This window comes from Macrobrachium rosenbergii, chromosome 10 (genome assembly GCF_040412425.1).
Source record: "Macrobrachium rosenbergii isolate ZJJX-2024 chromosome 10, ASM4041242v1, whole genome shotgun sequence".
Taxonomy (NCBI): Eukaryota; Metazoa; Arthropoda; class Malacostraca; order Decapoda; family Palaemonidae; genus Macrobrachium; species Macrobrachium rosenbergii.
Window position 1 is genome coordinate 6,035,806 of NC_089750.1, and position 21,476 is coordinate 6,057,281.

At 35.5% G+C, this 21,476-nt stretch overlaps 1 protein-coding gene across 3 annotated transcripts; it reads right to left on the reverse strand.

The window, feature by feature from the left end:
• Nucleotides 1–1,421: 1,421 nt before the first annotated feature.
• Nucleotides 1,422–21,315, reverse strand: CycY (cyclin Y). Of its 3 annotated transcripts, none has more exons than XM_067109809.1 (8): nt 20,741–20,879; nt 13,386–13,486; nt 12,680–12,848; nt 10,263–10,294; nt 8,600–8,788; nt 7,713–7,846; nt 6,165–6,317; nt 1,422–5,506 (listed from the first exon to the last, which is right to left on the reverse strand). In XM_067109809.1, the coding sequence occupies exons 2-8, from the start codon at nt 13,455–13,457 to the stop codon at nt 5,221–5,223; spliced, it is 1,035 nt and encodes a 344-aa protein (XP_066965910.1). In that variant the 5' UTR covers nt 13,458–13,486; nt 20,741–20,879; the 3' UTR covers nt 1,422–5,220. The 3 variants fall into 3 exon arrangements, with proteins under 3 accessions (XP_066965910.1, XP_066965911.1, XP_066965912.1); XM_067109810.1 differs by lacking the exon at nt 20,741–20,879 and adding an exon at nt 21,003–21,315 and having other exon boundaries at nt 2,711–5,506; XM_067109811.1 differs by lacking the exon at nt 20,741–20,879 and adding an exon at nt 20,297–20,569 and having other exon boundaries at nt 2,711–5,506.
• Nucleotides 21,316–21,476: the final 161 nt, after the last annotated feature.

A 21,476-nucleotide genomic window follows, 5' to 3' on the forward strand; every position in this document is an offset into this window, starting at 1 on the left:
TACATACGTACGTGTGTATGTAATTGCCAAAAAATCTTATACTGTAGCTTTGATAATTCTAATGATAAAATTAATATACCTAATTATCACATTTTGTTACATAATTGTTTACACAAAAAAAAAAATTAACACAATCTTTATATTACTTAATGAGTCAGCACGGGGAATATTCTATATCACTAAGGCCTTACCTTTTCAGTTTATTTGCATTCCGGTACAAAAAAAAAAAAAAAGCTTCAAGATAGTAATGTGATAAAAAATGTAAAGTCAGTCTCAACAGACACAAACATTATCAAGCTCTTCTTGCCAGCAAGGAACCCTGTGTAATTTCCACATTTCACTAACCATTCCATTTTCCCATTCAAGATGAAACGCATTGCATATAATGAATTGATCACATCAGTATACTTTCACCTCCATGTAACATTTGCATTACTCAGAAAACTTATACCTTGACTGTTACTCCACAGACAGAAATCAACATACATAGCAAGGAGGACTGATGATGCTTGAATATAACTTATGCTAATTAGCATTTGACAAAGGCAGTACAAAGTGTATAACAAAAGGGTACAGTTCTCATTTTCCATAAAGCACAATGAAAGATGACACTGACAAAAGAAACTCCGAGATGATAAACAGAGCTGTAATTCAGTACTGGTTTACTTCTGAAAAAGAATAATCTGAATAAGCCTCTCAGACACATGCATCAAATTCTTGGAGAACTTTGCAGATTGCACCATATTCTTGACTAAACTTATTAAAACTGGAGCGTTCCCCAAAAGTTCTGCTCCCGTGACGAGTTTCGTACACGGTAGAAATCCCACCGCCATTATTTTGAGCAAAATGATTACCAATTTTTCTTTCAATTAAGCAAGACTTTCTTGATATCCACATAAAACGAACAAAAAACTTTATTGCAAATTTTAAGATATGTGTTTCACTCAGTCATATTCCAGCTCAATTTTGCATATTCCCACTAAACAATTTGTTAAGCATGGAAGTGGGGATAAAATAAGACCCTTTTCTCGCATGGTCTAGTGTTACAAATTTTCTGGAGAGTATTTCTAACATTATTTCTATTCTATCTTTACAGAATGTGATTGTTCTCCAAGGTCTTCCAGTATGAAGGCTCCTAAGAGATACTTTTTACCATTACCACTCCACAAATACCACAGGATTAATGTTCTCAAAAGGCCTGAATTGAGATACTTCATAAAAATAAATAATTAAAACAAACAGACTTGATTAAATAACAGATAATGGTCATCAAGCTAATTAAGATAAAATTATGTTCCGTTAAAAAACCAAAAGGTGTTATTCCCATGCATAGCAATCTTACCCACCCTAAATTTGTAATTCTGGAGATTTATCGACAATTTTTTGTGCAGCAGCTTTTAAAAATGGAGTTCCATGATATATTTTTCTCTTTTTTACCACCTGAAGGCAATACACTGCATTGCCAGGAAGTGATAAGACTGCTAATAAGTCAAGAAGTAAATGCTAGTTTTCAAGTTCTACTGATGTGAAGTACAGGCCATTATTTCTCAATGTGGAGACGACAGTTTTACAATACACAGTAATATATTCCTGCTGTCTTATTTGTCCGAAACAATAGAAAGCCACCTGAATTTGCCAGTACGTGAGCTTCAGGACCTTAAGCTGGTAATTCTCTACAACTTTTCCAAATCACACAAATACTATGTAAAAGGCAACAGTCAGAGTTGTCAGCATTACTTCAACAGTATGGCCCCTGGGACTATATGTCTTTTCAATACCAGAAGTTCCTTGAAAGGTATTCATTCTAAAGTTACAGCAATGAAATATACCAGAAGCAGAGCAAATGGTAAAAAGATGGAAAGCATGGTAACCAGCATCCCAAAAGGGGGTTGAAAAACTTTAACTACGGTTATATTTAGTAAAAATAACAGTCAGTGAAATCAAATCTCCCCTATACTTTCTTTCCATCACACAAGCTAAAGAGGCCTGCTACAACCCAGAAGATACTTGCCAAACATGAAAATTGGCATTCTTAACAATAAACTTTATGCACCAGAAGCACAAGTGTTATGGCAGTACAAATGTTAAAATCCTAAACAGATGCAAGGCCAATGCTACTCGGTGAACTTCAGTTGTACCAGTGCTATTACCTGACATGAGATGGGAAACAGTCTTAAAAAAAAAAGAAATTTTCAAGTCAATGACATAACAATATCCGACAAAATTTGAGTTTTCCTACCACTAACTCTCTTTTTTTTCCAGATGTGTGAACTCTAAAGTAAGAGTGTAATAATGTGAATATTTCCCAAGACAGGTAAAATTTATAAAATGGAAAATAAAACAAAAATGACCTAAACCTAACCAAGAATAACTGGAAGGTGTAAAAACAACCACACCTACATTTGGCACCAATTTTGAATTAGAGTAAACACACATTGTAAATATGCAATTTCTTTTCAATTAAAATAACCTCCACTCCTTCCTGATTTTACTTTCAATGCTGGTACTCGGCTTAGTTGTATAACCCCCAAAACACTGCTCCTAAATTTTCTGTCAGAAAACAGTACACTGATTGCAGGCATGGCCTTGAATTAGAAAGCTTCAACTACATTTCACAGTTATTAATACAAGACGCTATTTTGAAAGATCCTCCAGTGTTTCCCGGTATTATTTGACAATTTTTTTTTTTATCTTTCCTGAATATCAGATCTTTTGAGTTCAGGGTCATCAGTAACATAGGACTAACCTTGCTAAAACTAAAACATACTGTAAGATGGCCACATGCCACACTCTGTGTTTAAACAGACCCTGAATGGGACACTGCATACAAAGAGGTTTTTTTACCTAAAGATTAAACAAAAAAATTATTGGTCGCACATGGAATACCAGAATAAACATTAGACTTGAAATATCAACCTTGGAACTTTTTCCCCACAGCCTCTTTGAAAACTTTCATGATAAATCCTATCTAAATATTTTAATATAAATATTAGCAAAGCACTGACAATTCATGCTGCTTTGTTTTCATTTAGTCATTATCACTTTCAACTGTCATTATGAATCAAATGAGCTAAAGGCCAGATGTTGGGTTAGTAAATTTCCAGTGCAAGGTGTTAAATAACCACTCTGTAACAAAAAATATATTTTCTGCTTTTCATTGTTATTCACTGAATATTTAGAAAACTAAAGATAACTGAGGGACTTCAGTGTGATCGAGATAAACCTGTTCCCATTTAAACAGAACACAGTCTTTTGGAAAAAAAAAAAAAAAGTGCTTTCAAGATGGCAACCAAATTCATTTTACACAAGACAGTCTATGAATAAAAGCAAGAATACTGATCTAAAGATCTCTGTCAGCAAGGCCATTCAGAAGCAAAATTCAAACTTCTCTGTAAGCCTCTACCAGGCGAGGTAAGATGGGCAACAAAATAGGTACAAACTTTAGCACAATAATAAATAAAAATAACAAAACAAATCTACATCAAAAAAATAATTGGAAATTCATACGAAGGAAACCTCCAAACCATAATTAGTATGAGTCGTCTTACACAACTGTAATTACGCCAACGGAATTGCTGTGCACCTCTGCCACCTTCAACTGTTCAAGTTCTACACCTTTAACACTTTGAATACAAAAAAGTAATTCACTGACATGGTATACCTGTAATACTATAACGTTCCCCATCCTGACATAACCATAACTGCACTGCTATTTAGAGTAAGAGATTTATGAAAGTCAAACAGATGTAAGTCACTCACCACAAAATCTCTTTCCTGTTTTCACAGACCCTCAATCTGTCTTCCTGCTCGGTAGGGGATTTATAACCGACTTTTGTGGTGAGAAAATGCTTGAAGAAAATACCAGAGTCCTTACTGCCATTGTAAATATCATTTAATGGCAACCACATATGTTCTAGAACAAGAATTTGTTACAAGTGTATTGATTTTCAGACATCCCACATTATGTTTAAAATTTCCAAGATGAAACGTCTCATTCCAAACTTACTTCCAATAAATTTCATGGGGTATGAGAAAAATACCACTTCGATATTTCATTCACAGACATGAATGAACAAGTAAAGTAAAGCACTTTACTAACCCCTGTATAAATCACTAATAGCAAGTTGAATTGAAGATTTTAAACAATGGGACATCTAGAAAAAGTCTATACAGCTTTACCATGAGTCAAACAAGACCATTCATAAGGAATGGAAGTGCCTTCTGTCAAAATTGAAAGATACAGGTGAACTGTTCTTCAATATTGCACTTTGCGCACATTATACTAAGTAATTAATAAAATAACAGATAATAAACATAATCTAGAAGAAACTATGTCTAACTACAAAAGCTGTTATAATGAATTATGAATATGCTTAATTACATGAAGAAGTACAACAATGTTATAAAGAGTTCATCATAACACAGATGCAACAGCTTATAACTGGGACACAAGGAAGTGGCACATCACAGTATATAATGGCTCGTTTTTTTTTTAAATGATTATCTGTCATCACAAATGCTTTCACTGCTGTCATTCTGTTCCTGACCAAGTGTACTGTATAAGGTAACAAGGCTCAAAATCTTCCACGGTCAGCTACGCAAACCTCAAAATAACAGCTCGTTATACAAACTATCACCGTCAGTTTCTGTAATCAAGATTCTTTCAAAAATCCGTACCCAGTCACTTACGAAATCCAAAATAGAAAATCTGAAACCATTATGAAGGGGTAAACTTTAGTCTACTGAAACCACCTCATTACTGAATGACTATGTCATTACATGTGCTGTAAAGATAGAGTAAAAAGTCTTATTTTCCCAAGTATAACAACAACTTACATTTAGTCAAAATCCCTTCAATAACTCCTGACTTCAATAGAAAATCTACTTTCTTTTAAAACTTTTATTTACAAACACTGGCACTGTACAAGCAACATGTTACCTCCCTATGACCAGCAAAAATGACATAGACTTACCCTTCTCCAATGGGGCATTAAATTTCACTGGAAATGAATTTCATTCTCCCAGGGAAAAACTTACAACCCAAAATAGGTGATGTGCAGATCAAAGTTTACCCCATGGTCCCAAATCAGCACATATGGCAATACTGCACACATTCACTGGTTTCCATACCTACTAAGGAGTGCTTCAAAGCAGGTTAAAGAGCCACCAACCCTGCATTTAAATTCCTCTGTGCTTGTTAATACTATTTTGGACCCAAGATCATGAAAGGATGGCTACTGAACGACGGGAGGCATTGTGGATGTTATCCAAACTGCTCCATTTCTTGTGGCCATTCCTTCCTAATTGGGCAGCATACTTATCTTCACAACTTCTTGACATTGCCTCTAATTTCTGTGCACGTTCTTTACTTAGAGGTTCCGATGGGAACGTTAGGTCGTTTGCTTCAGCTAAGGTCCGTAAGCTGAAGTAATACTTTGCATATACGGAGGACGGTACATTGATGTTGAACTGGATCATGACTAAGTACTGACGTTCCAACTCATTCCTGAAAAGTTCAGGGTTGTTTTATATAAAATACCAAGGATTTTTAGAAATCTGCTTAGCAAGCCGAAGGGCAATAGATTTATTTCCTTACTCTATGCAATACTGTATGCATGCAATATTATTAATAAGTAATTTAACCATTAGATCATAAAACTGATCTCTCATAGAGAGGGTAAAATAAACATTCAATTCTACATCGATTTTACTGGTTGAGATGGCAACTGTCTGATTATGACACCAAAACTATATAATTTCAAAAGAGCATAAAATTTTTTTTAATGCCTTTTAGGATCATAAGAGCTGGGAATAAGGAAAAAAATCTTAATTCAATAGTATCAAAAGTTTGGTGGTGCCTGTTGCTAGATGTAAGTTACCATCCTACTGGCTCAAAGTAACTAAAAATCTGAATGCATCTAATACACCGACTTAAGGAAAACATACTGTACTTCTATCAATACATAATCATTCTCTACGTACGCTAGTTACCTTTGTGACATCTTTAGCAAATGGAAACAGGAGCAATCAAAACATTTTCAAGAGTTGGGTGCCTAACGTTTAATTACTATCAAATCACTTTTTTGTCTTTCTATATTTTTCATGTCTAGGCTTTAGTTGGCTGGATGAAAAAATCAACTGGAAATAAAAAAAAATGATCTTACATGTCATCAACAGATATGTCCTTAAGTATTTGGCAATAGTCGACATTCCACACAGCCTGGTCATCCCAGACTTTGCTGGCAAGGATAATAGCACCAAGCACAATACGCTTCCAGGTTCCTGGTGTCATGTCAATATCAGCATAGGTCAGTAATCTGAAAAAGCCAGTGGATTTATTAGAATGAAATGCACATATATTTATGTTTAAGTATGTCTTATTACTCATATATTTGTTTAAGTATGTCTTATTATTCAAGTAAGCAAAAATTATAGTGCATGCAATGATTTCCTGCAGTTGCTGAAATTTGTCATAATGTTACACAAACATCTTAAAGATACCAAGTTTTGAGACAATATGTGTTTTCCCAAGCTATACAAACCAAAGTCCTTCATACAGGAGTACTCCATGGAACTGACTGTTTGAAGGTTGGTGACAAGAGATTAAGCAGTGATAAGCAGATGGGATACTTCTCAATCACGTCAATAACCCAGAACTTTCTTTAGGGCGATAGGGACTATGCAGGGATATTTGAGCTGGGAATATGATAAGTGTTTCTGGTTTGTATACCTAGGAAAAATACTTATCATTAAAATTTGGCATTTTTTCCTATGATAATAAACAGTATCAACTTTCGTACAGAAGTCTTATTTCATAGGTGGCTGGATTGTCTCACACAAATGACAGGCAATATTTTTTCCTGGTCATGATAATGAACAATGGAAAATTGACCCTATAACCCTGATCCAAAAAGAATTGTCTGACAAATCAGTCCAATAAAAGTCTGGAGGTTCCTCCCCTTCCCATAGGGAAAAGAAAGTACTGGTAGGCAGAAGGTGATGCTGCAATGGGTCCTGATGGTAATACCATACCCATGCCCCCTTGTTAAAATGGGAGTAGAGTTCCATCTTTTAATCAGAAGCACTAGAATAAGGTGCTCTGTTATGCATCTCATCTGCATCCAGGCTCACTGGAGAAAGATTTCTGGCATTCCAGGGCTCCTTCCTGTGGCAATTCAACTGCAAATGAAACAAGCTAGCATACTCTTTGCACAGCAAATCTGCACAGCAGACCTTACTCATGCAAAATGAACAGAAGTGATGAGAATCTAAAAGCAAGGAAAACAGACTATCTCACCAGCAACATCTGTTGTGACAATCTTGTTCTTTTGCTGAACAATATACTGATGGTCAGAAATGTAATCTACAATCAAGCCAACAATCAGCAATAACGTAAAGCACCTAAAAAAAAGCAAGGGCTAACAGTGCAAGTCTGGTACAAGGAAGATGTTTGCACATGATGGCACCCAAAGGAAAAGCACTGGACTACTGATAGGTGAATGGATGGCACCCCACAACTCACCTCCCTAATACTGACTAACCATTTGTCATCAAGCCTCAAAGTACTCGTGGCTCGTTTGCAGCTGGTGCTGGGTATATCCTATATAAAAGCTGATGATTTGTATTCTTGCAGGAACAATTGAAAAATCACAAAGAAATATGAAAACCATCCTCAAAAATGCACACTAAGACTTGAAGAGTGGAAAACTAACCTTTCAAGGTACACTAACGTAATAATTGCACATTCAGCAGTCAGTTGTGCTGCATTAAATAAAGTACGCACAAATTTGTAAATGTGCCGATGCTCAGGGTTATGCCTGTCATAATCTGCTGGGACACCATCCTTCTGCAAGATGAAAATAAAGTTACATATCAAAATGGCAATTACTGTGCAAAATTCAAGACGTGGATGATACCCGTACGGCAATGTACACACAGTTTTCAAATGTAAAAGAAAAGAATTACACTTCAGCATTCCAACAACATAATCTTACCAATATCTTATACAGTTCCGAACAGCAACAAAAAATCACTTTACTTGATTTAAACACATAAGCACAGGTAAAGCTTAAGGCTGGCACTAATCTTAAAACACTGTTCAGAAATACTAAGTCAGACAAAATTACCAGGCTTGAATAAGTGTCATGGAATCTATCTATTTGAAAAATTTTTGAAAATTACAGTCATGCAAATATATGTGTACCTGAAAGACAGAAAATAAGGGATGTGAGAACGAACACGATCAGAGAGAGAGAGAGCAGTTCTGGAGGGCATACTTAACCCAGATAAACAAAATATTAGAAAGATGCACAAAAAGCCACCAATTTAATCTTTTTTCCAACCAAGATATCCTTAAAATTCTAACTATTCTCTTCTTGGGGTTGGAATTTTTCCCTACATTGTTCTTTCCTATTTTTTTTTTTTTTTTTAGATCTCAGCTACACAAGGCTCAATTCTCACGTAAAAATGCATATATACTTTCACTGAAGACTTGCACAAAACCTTACGAGTCAAATTTGTACTGCATAACAGAGTGAAAACATGACTACCATAGTAACTTAAACCATTGTATTGAAAAATATTGCATGCAAAAACTTACTGTTAGAGGATGTAATTTCTCATCAAATATATCAAGAATACGATTATCGGCACGATTTCTTATGTGATAGCATATTGCAAGTGCAACGCACTTTATTGTGTTTTTAAGATTAGGCTGAGAAACTGTGGAGTCATCCAAGTATATCGTAGAACATGAAGAGGATTTCTTAAGGGTTCGACCATCATCCAGCTGAAAAAAAAAATAAAGAATCTTTTACATTACTAGCAATCACAAATATACTTCACTTAAACTTGGGGTAAACATTTCCAATTCATTCACAAAGCTTTAGAGACTTCAGTGAAATCAATACCGATCACTGCAAGTACTTGAACTTGGAAAAAAAAAATTAAAATAAACTTTCACAACGTATTTCCATTATTACAGTATTTTGTCTATTCCACTATTTTCTTGGGTGTCGGTAAGCTTGAAGTTTGCATAATTTTTCAAGCTTTTTGTTTCTTGGTTCTTTAACTACAGTGATATCTTATATTTTACATTATTATTCCATATAATCTAATGTTATCTACTAATTCATAGAGCATCCAAAACTCATCTGTGGGAAAAAAAAAACTTCTGGTTTGGTGTCTAAAAGCTTGGCAACACTTTTTCATTCCTAGCTGTAACTCGTTTTTATAATATAATACTAGTTTTTCTCTCATTTTGAGGCTGAATAATTGTAAATTTTTGTAGTATGTTCAAAACTGGAGTGCAAAAATAGCTCTAAATGATTTGTTCAAGTTATGCAAGAACAGATCTCTTTACTTTTGTAAATGCATATTAAAAATTATCCATATTTATAAATTCTTATATCTATCAATAGTAAAATATATTTCCTTTCCTGATATATGCTTTATTGCTATTTATACCCATTATGACATAAAAAAATATGAACAAGTGAAAAAAACGTATTATTAGGATTCTCTACTAAGAGCTGGTTTAGTGATAAAACTATTTTAGCTGGCCATAAATCTAGGGGAGACGAGTTAACCTAATACCCAATTCCCTCTAAAGGTCATCTCAATACTAGGCAGTGCCAAACCATGATGGTGTTACTCTGTAAAGTTTTCCTAAGAGATTAACTCTTACTTGACACTCAAACAGGGTCTGTCCTTACACAAGATGTCCCTCTGGTTACCAGAGCCATATTCCCTGACACACAGCTGTCCGAAATCCTCAAACACTCGCTCCTGGATCCTAAATGTCTCGATTACCATTCCGGGGCATTCAAAAACTCAGTCCTCCCAACTGAACTATAATTCAAGCATCATGGTGTTGTGATGAAATTTTGCATAAAACATACATTATTCTTTATGAAAACCTTTCACTCATATACAGTCCCTCTGCCCAGCCCAACTAATCTTGTGGCATCATTCCTAAACTACACAAAAAGTGACACAGGGGACAGATGGGTGCTATAGGCTATAGGTGGCACATATACCATGGTACTTCTGCGCTCCTGCTGTCTGGGTTGTTTGAAAACAACCCTCATCTCATGAAAAATTCAGCTTTTTCAATCAAGAAATCAATATGTTTTCAAAGGTTCAGAATCAATTTAAGTATAATAATACACTTGTGCTTGTATTTTTAGCAAATCATATAAAAAAGATACAGCCTAATTGTACTTTATTAGGAAAAAAAATGTTTATTACAAAGATACACTTACTGTACTTCTACTCCTTCTTCTGACTAGTCCATCTGAAAAAAATAAAGTTATTAATTAACAAAAGAAATTTTGAAAATTATGTTAATGTTTCTTTAAAGTAACCCTACCTTCATATATGCTTCAAGCTACCAATATGGCAAAGAGTAGCCTGTTTCAATGCAATGAGTATCATGACATCAAAAGCAAAATTGTGAAACTGGGCATGGGTCAACTGAAAATCTTTGAATGACATTAAGAAAAGGATGCGGCAAGTCACCCAAATGTGAGTACAATTAGCCATACAGTACATGGAAAATAAATCTAACAAAAATGTAAAGAGCAGATGGCTATGAAGTAAATGTGGCATCCAAGTAATATGTACAGCTTTACCAGGGATGACTAGGCCAAGCCCACGATAAGATTCTCCCAAGACATAAAACTACTGACTTTGACGTCAAAATGCAGATATATTTTAAAGGTCCACTTTGCAACATTATTGGGATAATAAAGGGGATGGTATCATTAAAACGGAACACACTGTGTCTGTTCCTTTCAAATTTACTATCCAGGTTCTGAGTAATCTCAAACAAGCATAGGAAAAATTAATAAGCCTCCACAGAGGTCCAGAAAGATGGAGGAACAAGGGTAGTACACAGTAGTATCTGAGAGAAGGGACCAACTGAGAAAAAAAGGCTCAAGGAATGAACAGATCACTGAGGGACATCCATGGAGGATGAATAGGACACATGGAACATTCACCTTAAAAAAAAAAAAAAGTAGTCTGCCAAACTGGGCCTCCATAAGGCCCAGTCAAAAAGCTTTCTCAGATGCCAAGAGCAATAATAGACTTCCAAAGGTTCCTGAAAGGATGACCATAGTAGAGGAACAGGACTTATATACTTTGTTCTTTTTGTACTGATGAATGCTATGATCTTTTTCAAACTGTTAATCTGTTCTATTTTATTAGATTCACCAATACGCAAGCCTTCCACTTATTAATATTATTTGGTTTCATCTGTGGCATCCATATCACTTGGTTCCACCTTTGGAAATCACATGGTTTTCAATTTTTTATCCATTCTTATCAGATCATGCTTTGGCTGGCACACTTGCACCTTCACTGCTTTTCACATATTAAAAGTAAGAACACTCCACAGTTTTATAAAAAAAAAAAAAACTTTCCCTAAATGAGCAATTCTCCTGATTAAACTCACAGCCTGCAAGTTCATAAAGAGAAACTATACACATCAAGATTATTATGTACCATAGAGATGACAATGTTGCAAGTCCTGTTACTTCTCCCAAAGCATATATTAAGTAGTTCATAAACCACTGAACTGCATTCATTCTGCAAAATATTACAGAACATAATTTACTAACATGTCAAAGATATTTTCGGATGATACCCAAAAGAACAAATCGCTCACTTATGTCACCTAGTCATGAACAACAATGTATTTCGTTCCGGAACTGGATATTATCATCACCACCATAAAAAGCAATTTTATATCAACACAAACTCACTTCTCCCAAATCTCATCAGTCCTGTCCTTTAGAAGGGATTCTATAAGAGCAGGTTTAAACTGATTTAAAGTTAACAGACATGATGAAAATAACACTAGCTGAGAGGCATGAGGCCTGCTGAAGCAAAATGAACAGCACCTCGCAACAACTTAAAATAGGTCTCAGGGGCATAATTACTGTTGGCAATGACCACCCGATTTCAATCTGATCCTTGGAGGCATGCAAGGAGCTTTCCATCTTGAGGACATTGGCATAGGTTACTATATATGAATACAAATGTCAATATGATCTGAAAACAAATGTCACTGTGATCTGAATATGTGGGTTGATGAAGATGCCAGGGTTATTTATAAAGTGATCCCAAGGTTTTGTTAACATGATGTATTCAGATCATACTGACATTTGTATTCTGATTACAGTGATACATACTGTATTTGTATTCAGATCACAGTGACATCTGACCACAGCAGTAACTAGATGATTGCCTAGTTATGATAAACATGTAGAGGAAAAGATCACCTCTTTATAAACAAATCTGTTACTGTGAGTTACATTCTAGGCATCTGTACCATCCAATTATAATAATGATCTCTGATTTTCCAATGTCTCTCAAGATATTGGGAAAAATACTGTAAACAATTTTAGAATCAAATACAGAATGAAGGCCAAGCGCTGGGACCTATGAGGTCATTAAGTGCTGAAATGGAAATTGACAGTAAAAGGTCTGAAAGGCATAACATGAGGAAAACCTCAAGGCAGTTGCACCATGAATCAACTGTTAGGAGGGGTTTAAAGTAAGATGGAGGTACAGTAAAAGGAATGAAAGGGGTCGCAGCTCAGGGCCGAAAGGAAGCTGCAAAGAACCCCTAAGTAATGCCTACAGTTTAAACAACTTTAAAATTGAATCTACTCACTTTCAATTATTTGCTTAGATTTTATAAGAAAAAGAGGCCCCGCTGTAGGATGCAGACTCGGGTCTTGATCCAAATCATCAGGCTCTCTTTCACTTATATGTTGTAGGTTACATATGTGCTCTTCTGACACTTCCTCTGGATGGGGCTCACCTGAACCTGCACCAGGGCCCTGTAATAAATGACAAATGCTTCAGACCAATAAAATGAAACAGAAATTATATAATATTGCTATCATTCAACTGTTTAACCAGACCACAAATAGAGATTATAAACTTCATGACAAAAAATCTAGTCTGCTTCCTGAGAGAGAGTGAGAGATGTTCCAATTTGATGCCATAATTATGACTTTAAAAGCCTAATTTTGAATTTTTGAAAGTCTGGAAACACTATGACTTTAAAAGCCTAATTTTGAAAACTACTTTGCAGTCTTACACAGTCTGGAAACACAATTTCCTGAATTCAAACATTATGCAACATAGGCCTGAAATGCTTTAGTATCATTTGCAAAATAAACAAAAGTGAATAAAGTGCAAGATAAAATACATAAGGAACAGATAAAAGTACAGATAAATTCAGGCATTTCAATAAAATCTGCTACAGTATCTTGCTTATATTTTGTAAACAAGTTCCATTACCAATAAACAATCTGAAACAGAAATGATTACCATTATTGAGAAGTCTCCAACACAAACAAATATAACCTGACCTTCTGACTGGAGGCAGAACGACCCGAACTTCGGCCTCCTGGGTAAACACAACAGCTGTTTTTGTTTCCCATTGTGACACGTTATCACTTGCTCCACAAGGCTGTAAATGTGAAGAGAAAAATTGGTAAAACACTGACAATAAAATGCAGTCAAACTACCTTATTATCTTCAGCATACAATACACATGGAACCAAAGTAAAAAAAAACATAAGTTTAATGCTACAGGTATATCAACCTGCTGGTTAGTTTATTAAAATACCACAACTGCTTTCCTAATAAACAAATACAAGCTTGCATATTGCACAGAATCAGTGAAAGACAATACTTATGAGTTAGCCACAAAATGCAAAATCTAGTATAACACAGTTCTAGACAGCTTGTCAACATATCTACCAAACATATTCCAAGATATCCTATCTTCAGAAACTTTTTCAGGACCAGCTAACTTTAATCATCAAATTCATGAATCTGTCATATACTTTTTGGCGTTATGGTATCCAACTGGGTAAATTTTCACCAAATGCCCATCTCTTCTTCAACACAAAACAAGCACTCGCAACTTCCAAGGACTGAGAAATGGCAAATATAACAATTTATTTTTAATGCTGCATACAGCATTCAGCAATCCCAATTTGTAATTTTTTTTTTTTTTTTTTTTTTTTTTTTTTTGTAGCAATAAGGGACTTCCCACACCCAAACATTGGACAGTACATTAAGTAGGATATACAAGCGCACACCTACAATGACACACAACTCACTGTTGTATCAACAGACAGAAATTGCCGATAGACTTTGGATCATGACCCCAAAAATTGTGGTCATAATTTTGAAGAAAGTGTAAATTATGTACAGAAGTATTTTCAAGAACACTGTAAATCATAAAACCTTCATGGACAATAGACATTTTAAATACCTAGAAAATCCAGTATAAATAGCCCTTGGCCATTGTAAATTCCAAATGTAATTATTAAAAGGAGTGGCAGACCACTAGCATTACTAGTACCTTAGATGACTTACATCGGTACGTTACTTACACACCATTATGCTAAGGAATAACTTAGTCAGTCCATAATGTAAAACCAAAGAATGTGAAGCCTAATAAAACCTACAATTACAGTACTAACTTCAAAGGGCAGATGTGCAGTGAGGGGGTTCTGTGTCTTGACAGATACACTGTAAACCTCCCCCAAAAGAAAACACACCACCAGCAGAAATTACAAGGAGTCTATGCCATGAAGATGAGACAGATTTCAGTAACACAAAATATTACTCACTCACCTAAACAGAAGAATATTTATGTTAATCCTGTGGGTTTACAGTGAATGTGAAAGGACCCAAAATTGATCTAACCACCAAGTTAAATCTAGTCTGTATCAAAATGACTGCTGCTACTTGAAAATGTCACTAACAAAAGTCCCCATGTCTGCTCATTAACTCTTCAACTCTGGACCCTAAAATTTGGTTAACCCTTAGGAGGACAGTGATGTCTTAGGGTGTGATGTTAAATCTTTTCTTTATAGAAGAAAGATGACCTGAGAATCTTTTTCTTTCAGCCTACCTTACTCTTGGCGGGTTGAATCTTACATACATAAGAAAAAATTACAACATATATTAATCCCAACTGTCAGTCTCAACTGGAATGTTCCCATACTTACTGCTGTATTTGTTCATATACAGACATAAAACTTCTGCCAAAAATACCATTTTATTTCTTCTTGTCCTTCTGTATTCTGAAGAGACTGTCTAGGAAACTACAAGAAAAAAGTTTACTATAGACATCAATCAAGATATGAGGAGGAAGACAAATTCCTGGCTATCACTGAACCAAGTTGACATGAACTAGATATGAATTGTTCCAAACAGTCTTCTGCCAATTTTTCTTACGTTATTCCTATCTGAAGTGTCTACTACTCTCATCTACGTAGATTGATATAAATACAAGCAGCAAACTAATAATCCTATGAAAAACATCTAGACAATAGCAAAGGTTTCAACAATATAAGAAATGAACACATCAAATCAACCTTATGTATGGAAACACAAAACCTTCCAGTGGCCTGAAAGTTTCAAAGATGAGAAAAACAGAGCATTCCTTTGCATACAAAAGTTACCTTGTTAATTTTGTGTCAAAGTCAATTAAAAATAAAAATTAATGAAATTAATATGAAGGCAGAACATGCCATAACACACAAGTCCACTTATACTCAATAAACAAGACATTAAATATCGATAGTCAAATAAATGGAATTTAGAGCAATGAAACTGGATGTTTGTAGTGAAGTGGTTACCTAAATAAAAGGCCCTTTATAAAAACAAGTCCATTTCACGGCTTCATTCTACTCCAAAGTTGTTACAAATTTAGGTGTAAGACTGCACTACCAAAACATCTCTAATATATGACATGAGCTAAAAGGAAGAATAATGCCACTTTATGTTCACTTTTACCAAACACCAATAACGTCACCATTACCAGAAAAATATGTAGTAGGCTAAACGTCAAGCTTTACTAACTGGTAGTTCATTACCTTGCCAGAGAAGAATTATGAGGGGGGGGAACACCACTAGAGGCAACATGAATGATTTAGCTTTTTTTCCACAAAACCTCTTACTTTCAACATAGATAATATCATTTAGAAATGCTTTGAATATAATTCTCCCATACTTGTTCAAGAGTTTTGGGAAACACTGAATACCTGGTTTTAGTTATCAAAAGGAAGAGAAGGGATTAATATCACTGCAACAGCACCACGACCACCCACACATCCTGCTGTTACCTACACCAACTGATCTCCATTACTCATCCCCCCGAGGAGACAGTTGCAAGTCATCTAATCTTCATTTCATGTTCAATATTTATGCCAGCATACGATGCCATTTCCATGCCAGTGTACGATGCCATTTCCTAACCACCATGACAATACTTTACTTCAAATGTTGTTATAAGTGAAGAACAATGACAACTTTTTGTATACAGTATACTTTAATATATATAAGTTCCCATTGTCTTTGGTTAAATTGTATTAGTATACTTTCCCTTAATTGTACAACCTATTAAAATTTCAATGTACCTACTTTACAGCAGTGGAATCCAACCGTGTAAAATGATGATTATTATTTATAACATTATTATTACTATGGACTATATGTATTTTGTATACTCTTATGAAACAGGTTGAAAGGCCATGAATTTGACAAGCTCTAAATTCTACAAGAAAAATGAGTAAAATAACCCAAATAGCTAAAACCAGTATGTGATTAACAACAAAATCCAAATAAATACAGTATAACAAATAAACCAGATAATTACATATATTTACCAGTAATTAGTACATTATGAATAAACAAGTAATCAAAGATGAGCCTGTTTGAATGTACCCATCAGCAAAGCAACTCAAATTTAAGAAAGTTGAAGGTCAAAGTAAAAGGCAATATAACAGTATGGTAAACACCCCCATATTCGCGTTCTCACGATTCGTGGACTCACACATTCGCTGGTTTCTCTATGGAACATATCTACCCATTATTTGTGGAAAATTCACCCATTCGTGGTATTTTTCACTGAGAAATATTCACTAATTACTGTATTTTCATATAATTTTCATGAATAAATGCACTTTTTGTGATAAAACTATTAAAACACTCAGGTATAAGCATTTTTACAGGATTTTTCTTGTGTTTAAACTATCAAAATGGGCAGTTCTAAGTGTTTTTAGAGGGTTTTAAGTATTCACGGATTTTAGCTATTCACAGTGGGGGGCATGATACGCATCCCTGTGAATACGGAGGGTTCACTGTACCCGGGTTAAGACAGGAAATATGGTCACCATACACCACATGGCAACTAAAGATGACACCTGAGGTGACCTAAAAGTAAAAACATATGCTCAGAGAGTACAATCAAGTAATGTATAATCACTGAAAGGTTACAATGCTGATCACCCACACCTACCAATAAACAAAAGTTCCAGGATATATATGTCATTTTACATGAACTGATATATAATTTTGTACTCAATCACTATCACAACTATCAAACAAAGTATTTCATACAGCGTTAGACGTATCTCATGGGTGTGGAATGGATTAAAATTTGCCATTTCCATTAGTCAACAAAACTAATTTAACATTTATTTCTATTATCCACAATTGGAACAAAGTAAAACCAAAGCTACTGTTCCCATGAAAAACCAATTTAATTTGTGCACTTTTCTGATGTGACTGCGTATACAGTACATTTTATCTATTTAAAAATGACAAAACCAGATGTATTTTTATACTTGAAAATTTGTCTTTTCAATAGCACACAGCTCTGGATTCCTTGTATGGGACTGTAAAAGCTTGGTGTCATTTCCAATTGAAGCATTATATAAGCACTGATGTCACTCGCAAGTCGCAACTAACCTGTTCATCGCTCTGAAACAGATGCATTTCGACACAAACTGACTCAGAAATGTGTCCTGTATTGTCAAATACTTTAATTTCCAAATGGAAATAAACTTCAGCATTCACCAATTTGGAAATATACACCAGAGTGGCCAAGCAAGATGCAAACCAACAAAAATTCTTCTATTCTGGTTGTAAATGGCCCTGAACTATCACATACCTGAGCCAGAAATCTGCCGCACAACTTACATATATCAAAAAACGGACAATGCAGCTAACGCATGTTTTACATACAACCAACTTTCCATACCACAGTATTAATATAAAGTAATTTAACCATTGCACTCAGTCATATTTCCAGACTTGCATGTCTGGGACATAGATTTTTCTTGGATGTGGGATGATAAATAAAGCATGACAAGAAAATCCAGAGCTAAGTGGGAAGAGCCCTACAGCCATTGGGGCCAGATTGTTGTAAAAGTCCTCTGGTATTGTAACAGATTATCACTTCATTGAGGCTATCATCATAAGTGTAATAGTTTAAGAAGTCTGCTGACCCATAATTCTAGACTATCAAGAAAGGCTTATGCCATGTAATTGTTCCTAAATGAGTGAAACTTGGAGCAACGTTAACTTCAAGAAGCTGAGCAACATACAAGGCTTGTGGTAAGCAATAACTAGTAACAAGGCATATCCCTCCCTACGAGGCAAGAAGCAGTGTTTACATGTACCATATTATCACCGCCAACATGTACAGGTCAGAACAGCAAATCTCCCTACCTTTTTAGCTTATTTTCTGTTATTTTATGGCAAAGCTGACCTAGTAACCTCCAGCACTTTTCTGATACTACAATCCACAAACAAAAGATGAACACTGAATGCCTAACCTATGACCAGCAATTAGACTTTAGCAAAGGTGTCCTGTGGTGCTAGCAAATTCATTTGTCATGTCCTTGTGTATGCAGGAACATTCAAAGAATCTTACAGCACACTAAATAATGTCAAATACACACTACCATAAAATTCAGACAAGAAAACAATTAATGCAACAATGATTGGTAAAAATTTTTCTGGAAATATGGAAAGGCTATCTTGAAATAATGAGAGCAGGACATCAAATGTTGAACAGTGAAACTTATACTGTTGTTTGAATGTGACCTATGTATGCCACTTTCCTCATACGTCACTAATATGTCATCAAATTTTATCATTGTCTAGGCTAGGTGAGAATATAAGTACTATACTCTAATTCCTAGCTCACACCTAATTTGATTTTAGAAATAGTTGAATGGCGGTCACTTTGGCATTTTTGCAAAAGGGATATGGAGGCAGATGAATAATGTCTTGCAGTTACCATTAAAGATGTGAGGGTTAATGTTTTAAAGGTGACAATAAGCACCAGCTACTCATGTACTATTCAAAGACATTTTAAGTTACATTTTTTCCGATACGTGTCAATTACATATTGTTTACAAACAATGAAAATTTCAAAAATTCTTATGCTAAAGTACCCAGCTGATTTAAGACATCAGCCATTTTCCATGATAGTTCTTTGGTTAAACATTGGCTGCTTTGTATGACAGCTGTATCATCTATGATTAGGAAGTACTTTTCCAATTTTTAAGGGAGAATCAAGAACTCTTCCAGCCCCATGGAATTATTCATTCTAATGAACAATGACCAACCAAGCAAATGCTTGGTTTTTTCAAATCTAAAGTCAATCACTGGGAGTATAACCGTGTAGTTAAAAGTCCCTTACAGGAAAATGCCATGCAAGTGCTTTCACATAACTGCTTTTCATGGAACTCTTTGAAAATTGCAGAAAAACCAGTCTTCAATCTACCAAACTTAAGTAATTTAAATCTATGTAGTAAAAATGCTGAGTGAGTGTCCATGCAGGGGGCTTCAGCCAGGTAAAGCCTGAAAATCCTCGACTACATTATTTTCAGATGTCAGGTTAGGCTTACCAGATAAGAACCCAATGCCTTAAGTTGGGGAAGGTTTGGTTTGAATGCATCCCTGTTATTGACCTTGCTGCATTTTCATGCCTTTGAATAATTTACATTTTCTTTGCTTGTTACAGACAGCATACATAATGTACTTTTTTATCATGTTGTGATGGATTGGTTTCTATCCTTCGTCACGGTGTGCTGCACGTTTCTGGTTTACCCTCCACTTAAAATCCCCCGCTTCCCTCTGGCCTCCCCATAAATATTAGATATAGCCTACAGGGTGGAGAAAAACATGAAAAACCAGTGGTTTGCACCCACAACATAGGTCATAAATGCATAAAACACAATATAACTGGGAATTCAATTATCACTGGAATACCAGCTACTACAGGCTAGCCTACTTGTAGTCAAATATGCCAAATTTGTCCTAGCAGTCTGAACCTATGCCAACCTAGGCTACCTCCTAAGTAATCTACAAATAAAAATTAGCTTAGCCTCAGGCCAACATAAATTGACTACTTTTTTGCAATCATGCTGATAGGCTCAGCTTAGCCTTACCTAAATAGGCTACTCACCCAGTCACATCTCATCTTCTGAGATTTTTGCTGACAGAAACCGATTTTTCTTAACTGACAAATATGGATAACCGTCAGGCTAGCCTAACACTGGTGTGCCTTACATCGAGGTCTCTCGGGCTATTGAGTTAAGGGCCTAGGTTAGGCTACTCGGTGCGGCCGACAAGGTTACGGTAAGGCCTCAAGATGCCCAGCAAGGTACTTCCTGTCTTCTTTGCTCAGCCACAACGTGCCAGGGGCAGAAATAACACCTCCACATGTCTGAGCTCGACTAAGTACTTCCTGTCAAGTCTCCTGCTCAGCCAATGCAGCATTTATAGGGCTTCTTCAAGGAGACTCGAGTCACAACCTACATGGCCACTTGTTGACGGTACTTTATACACTGTTTATGACCTTCTGGCCTCGCCAGTTAAGTTCAATAACGAATCGGAGTCATCAACTTACCTGGTCAAGACATTTTAAGGCAAAAATGGAATTAACTGCGGTACAAAATCGTCCTTTCAAAACAAGTTGCTCTTCCTATCAGCCATGTTCGTGGAGGCAATTTTAATCACTTGTTCGTTTTCGTTGTAACGAAGAGCAGCGTTCAAGAACTGCTCATGAATACAGTGTATGGTCGATAGAATAAAGTAATTTCTAATTTAATTTATTAATACCCAGAAACAGGAATGTTTACTCCTGACGTAGTCAACATAGCAATACCTACGATTCAAAACTGAAGTCAACCCTTAAGACGTTCGAACGAAAAGCTGGACGCAGGAGAATTCGCCTGCTGATTGGCTGACGGTATTGTTGTCATCTGAGGCTTGAAGCTGATTGGTTGCTTCTGAGATTTATGTAGAAGAGACTGTTCTTCATAAATGTTTCTTCACCTGTTTTAAGTAATCGTTTTTATTTACTATGAAACCGGTGCTAATTGCTTTCTTTAATGATGGAAATATGGTCTGACAGCTAAGTGATCCTCCCGTAACGATGGATAGGAGAACAAACCCAAGACAACGACAGAATCTTCAGTTAATCGCACTTTACTTATGATTATATATCTGATAACAGATAGTAGTGTTTTCGATAGGAGGGATAAGTATTATCTACGCATTAACACATAATTAAAGGGCATTGCTATATAAGGTATATTAAGCTTATGATGACAGTTTCATACCCACAATAATGAATGAACGTA

Bases quoted from the DNA above. Each gene is read 5' to 3' on its own strand.
- CycY (XM_067109809.1), bottom strand. From the start codon at position 13,457: ATGGGAAACAAAAACAGCTGTTGTGTTTACCCAGGAGGCCGAAGTTCG. The intron at 8,789-10,262 runs GTAAGTGTATCT...TTTTTTTTTCAG, and splicing joins GAAGAAGGAGTAGAAGTACA to CTGGATGATGGTCGAACCCT. The intron at 7,847-8,599 runs GTAAGTTTTTGC...TTCATCTTGCAG, and splicing joins AGAAATTACATCCTCTAACA to AAGGATGGTGTCCCAGCAGA.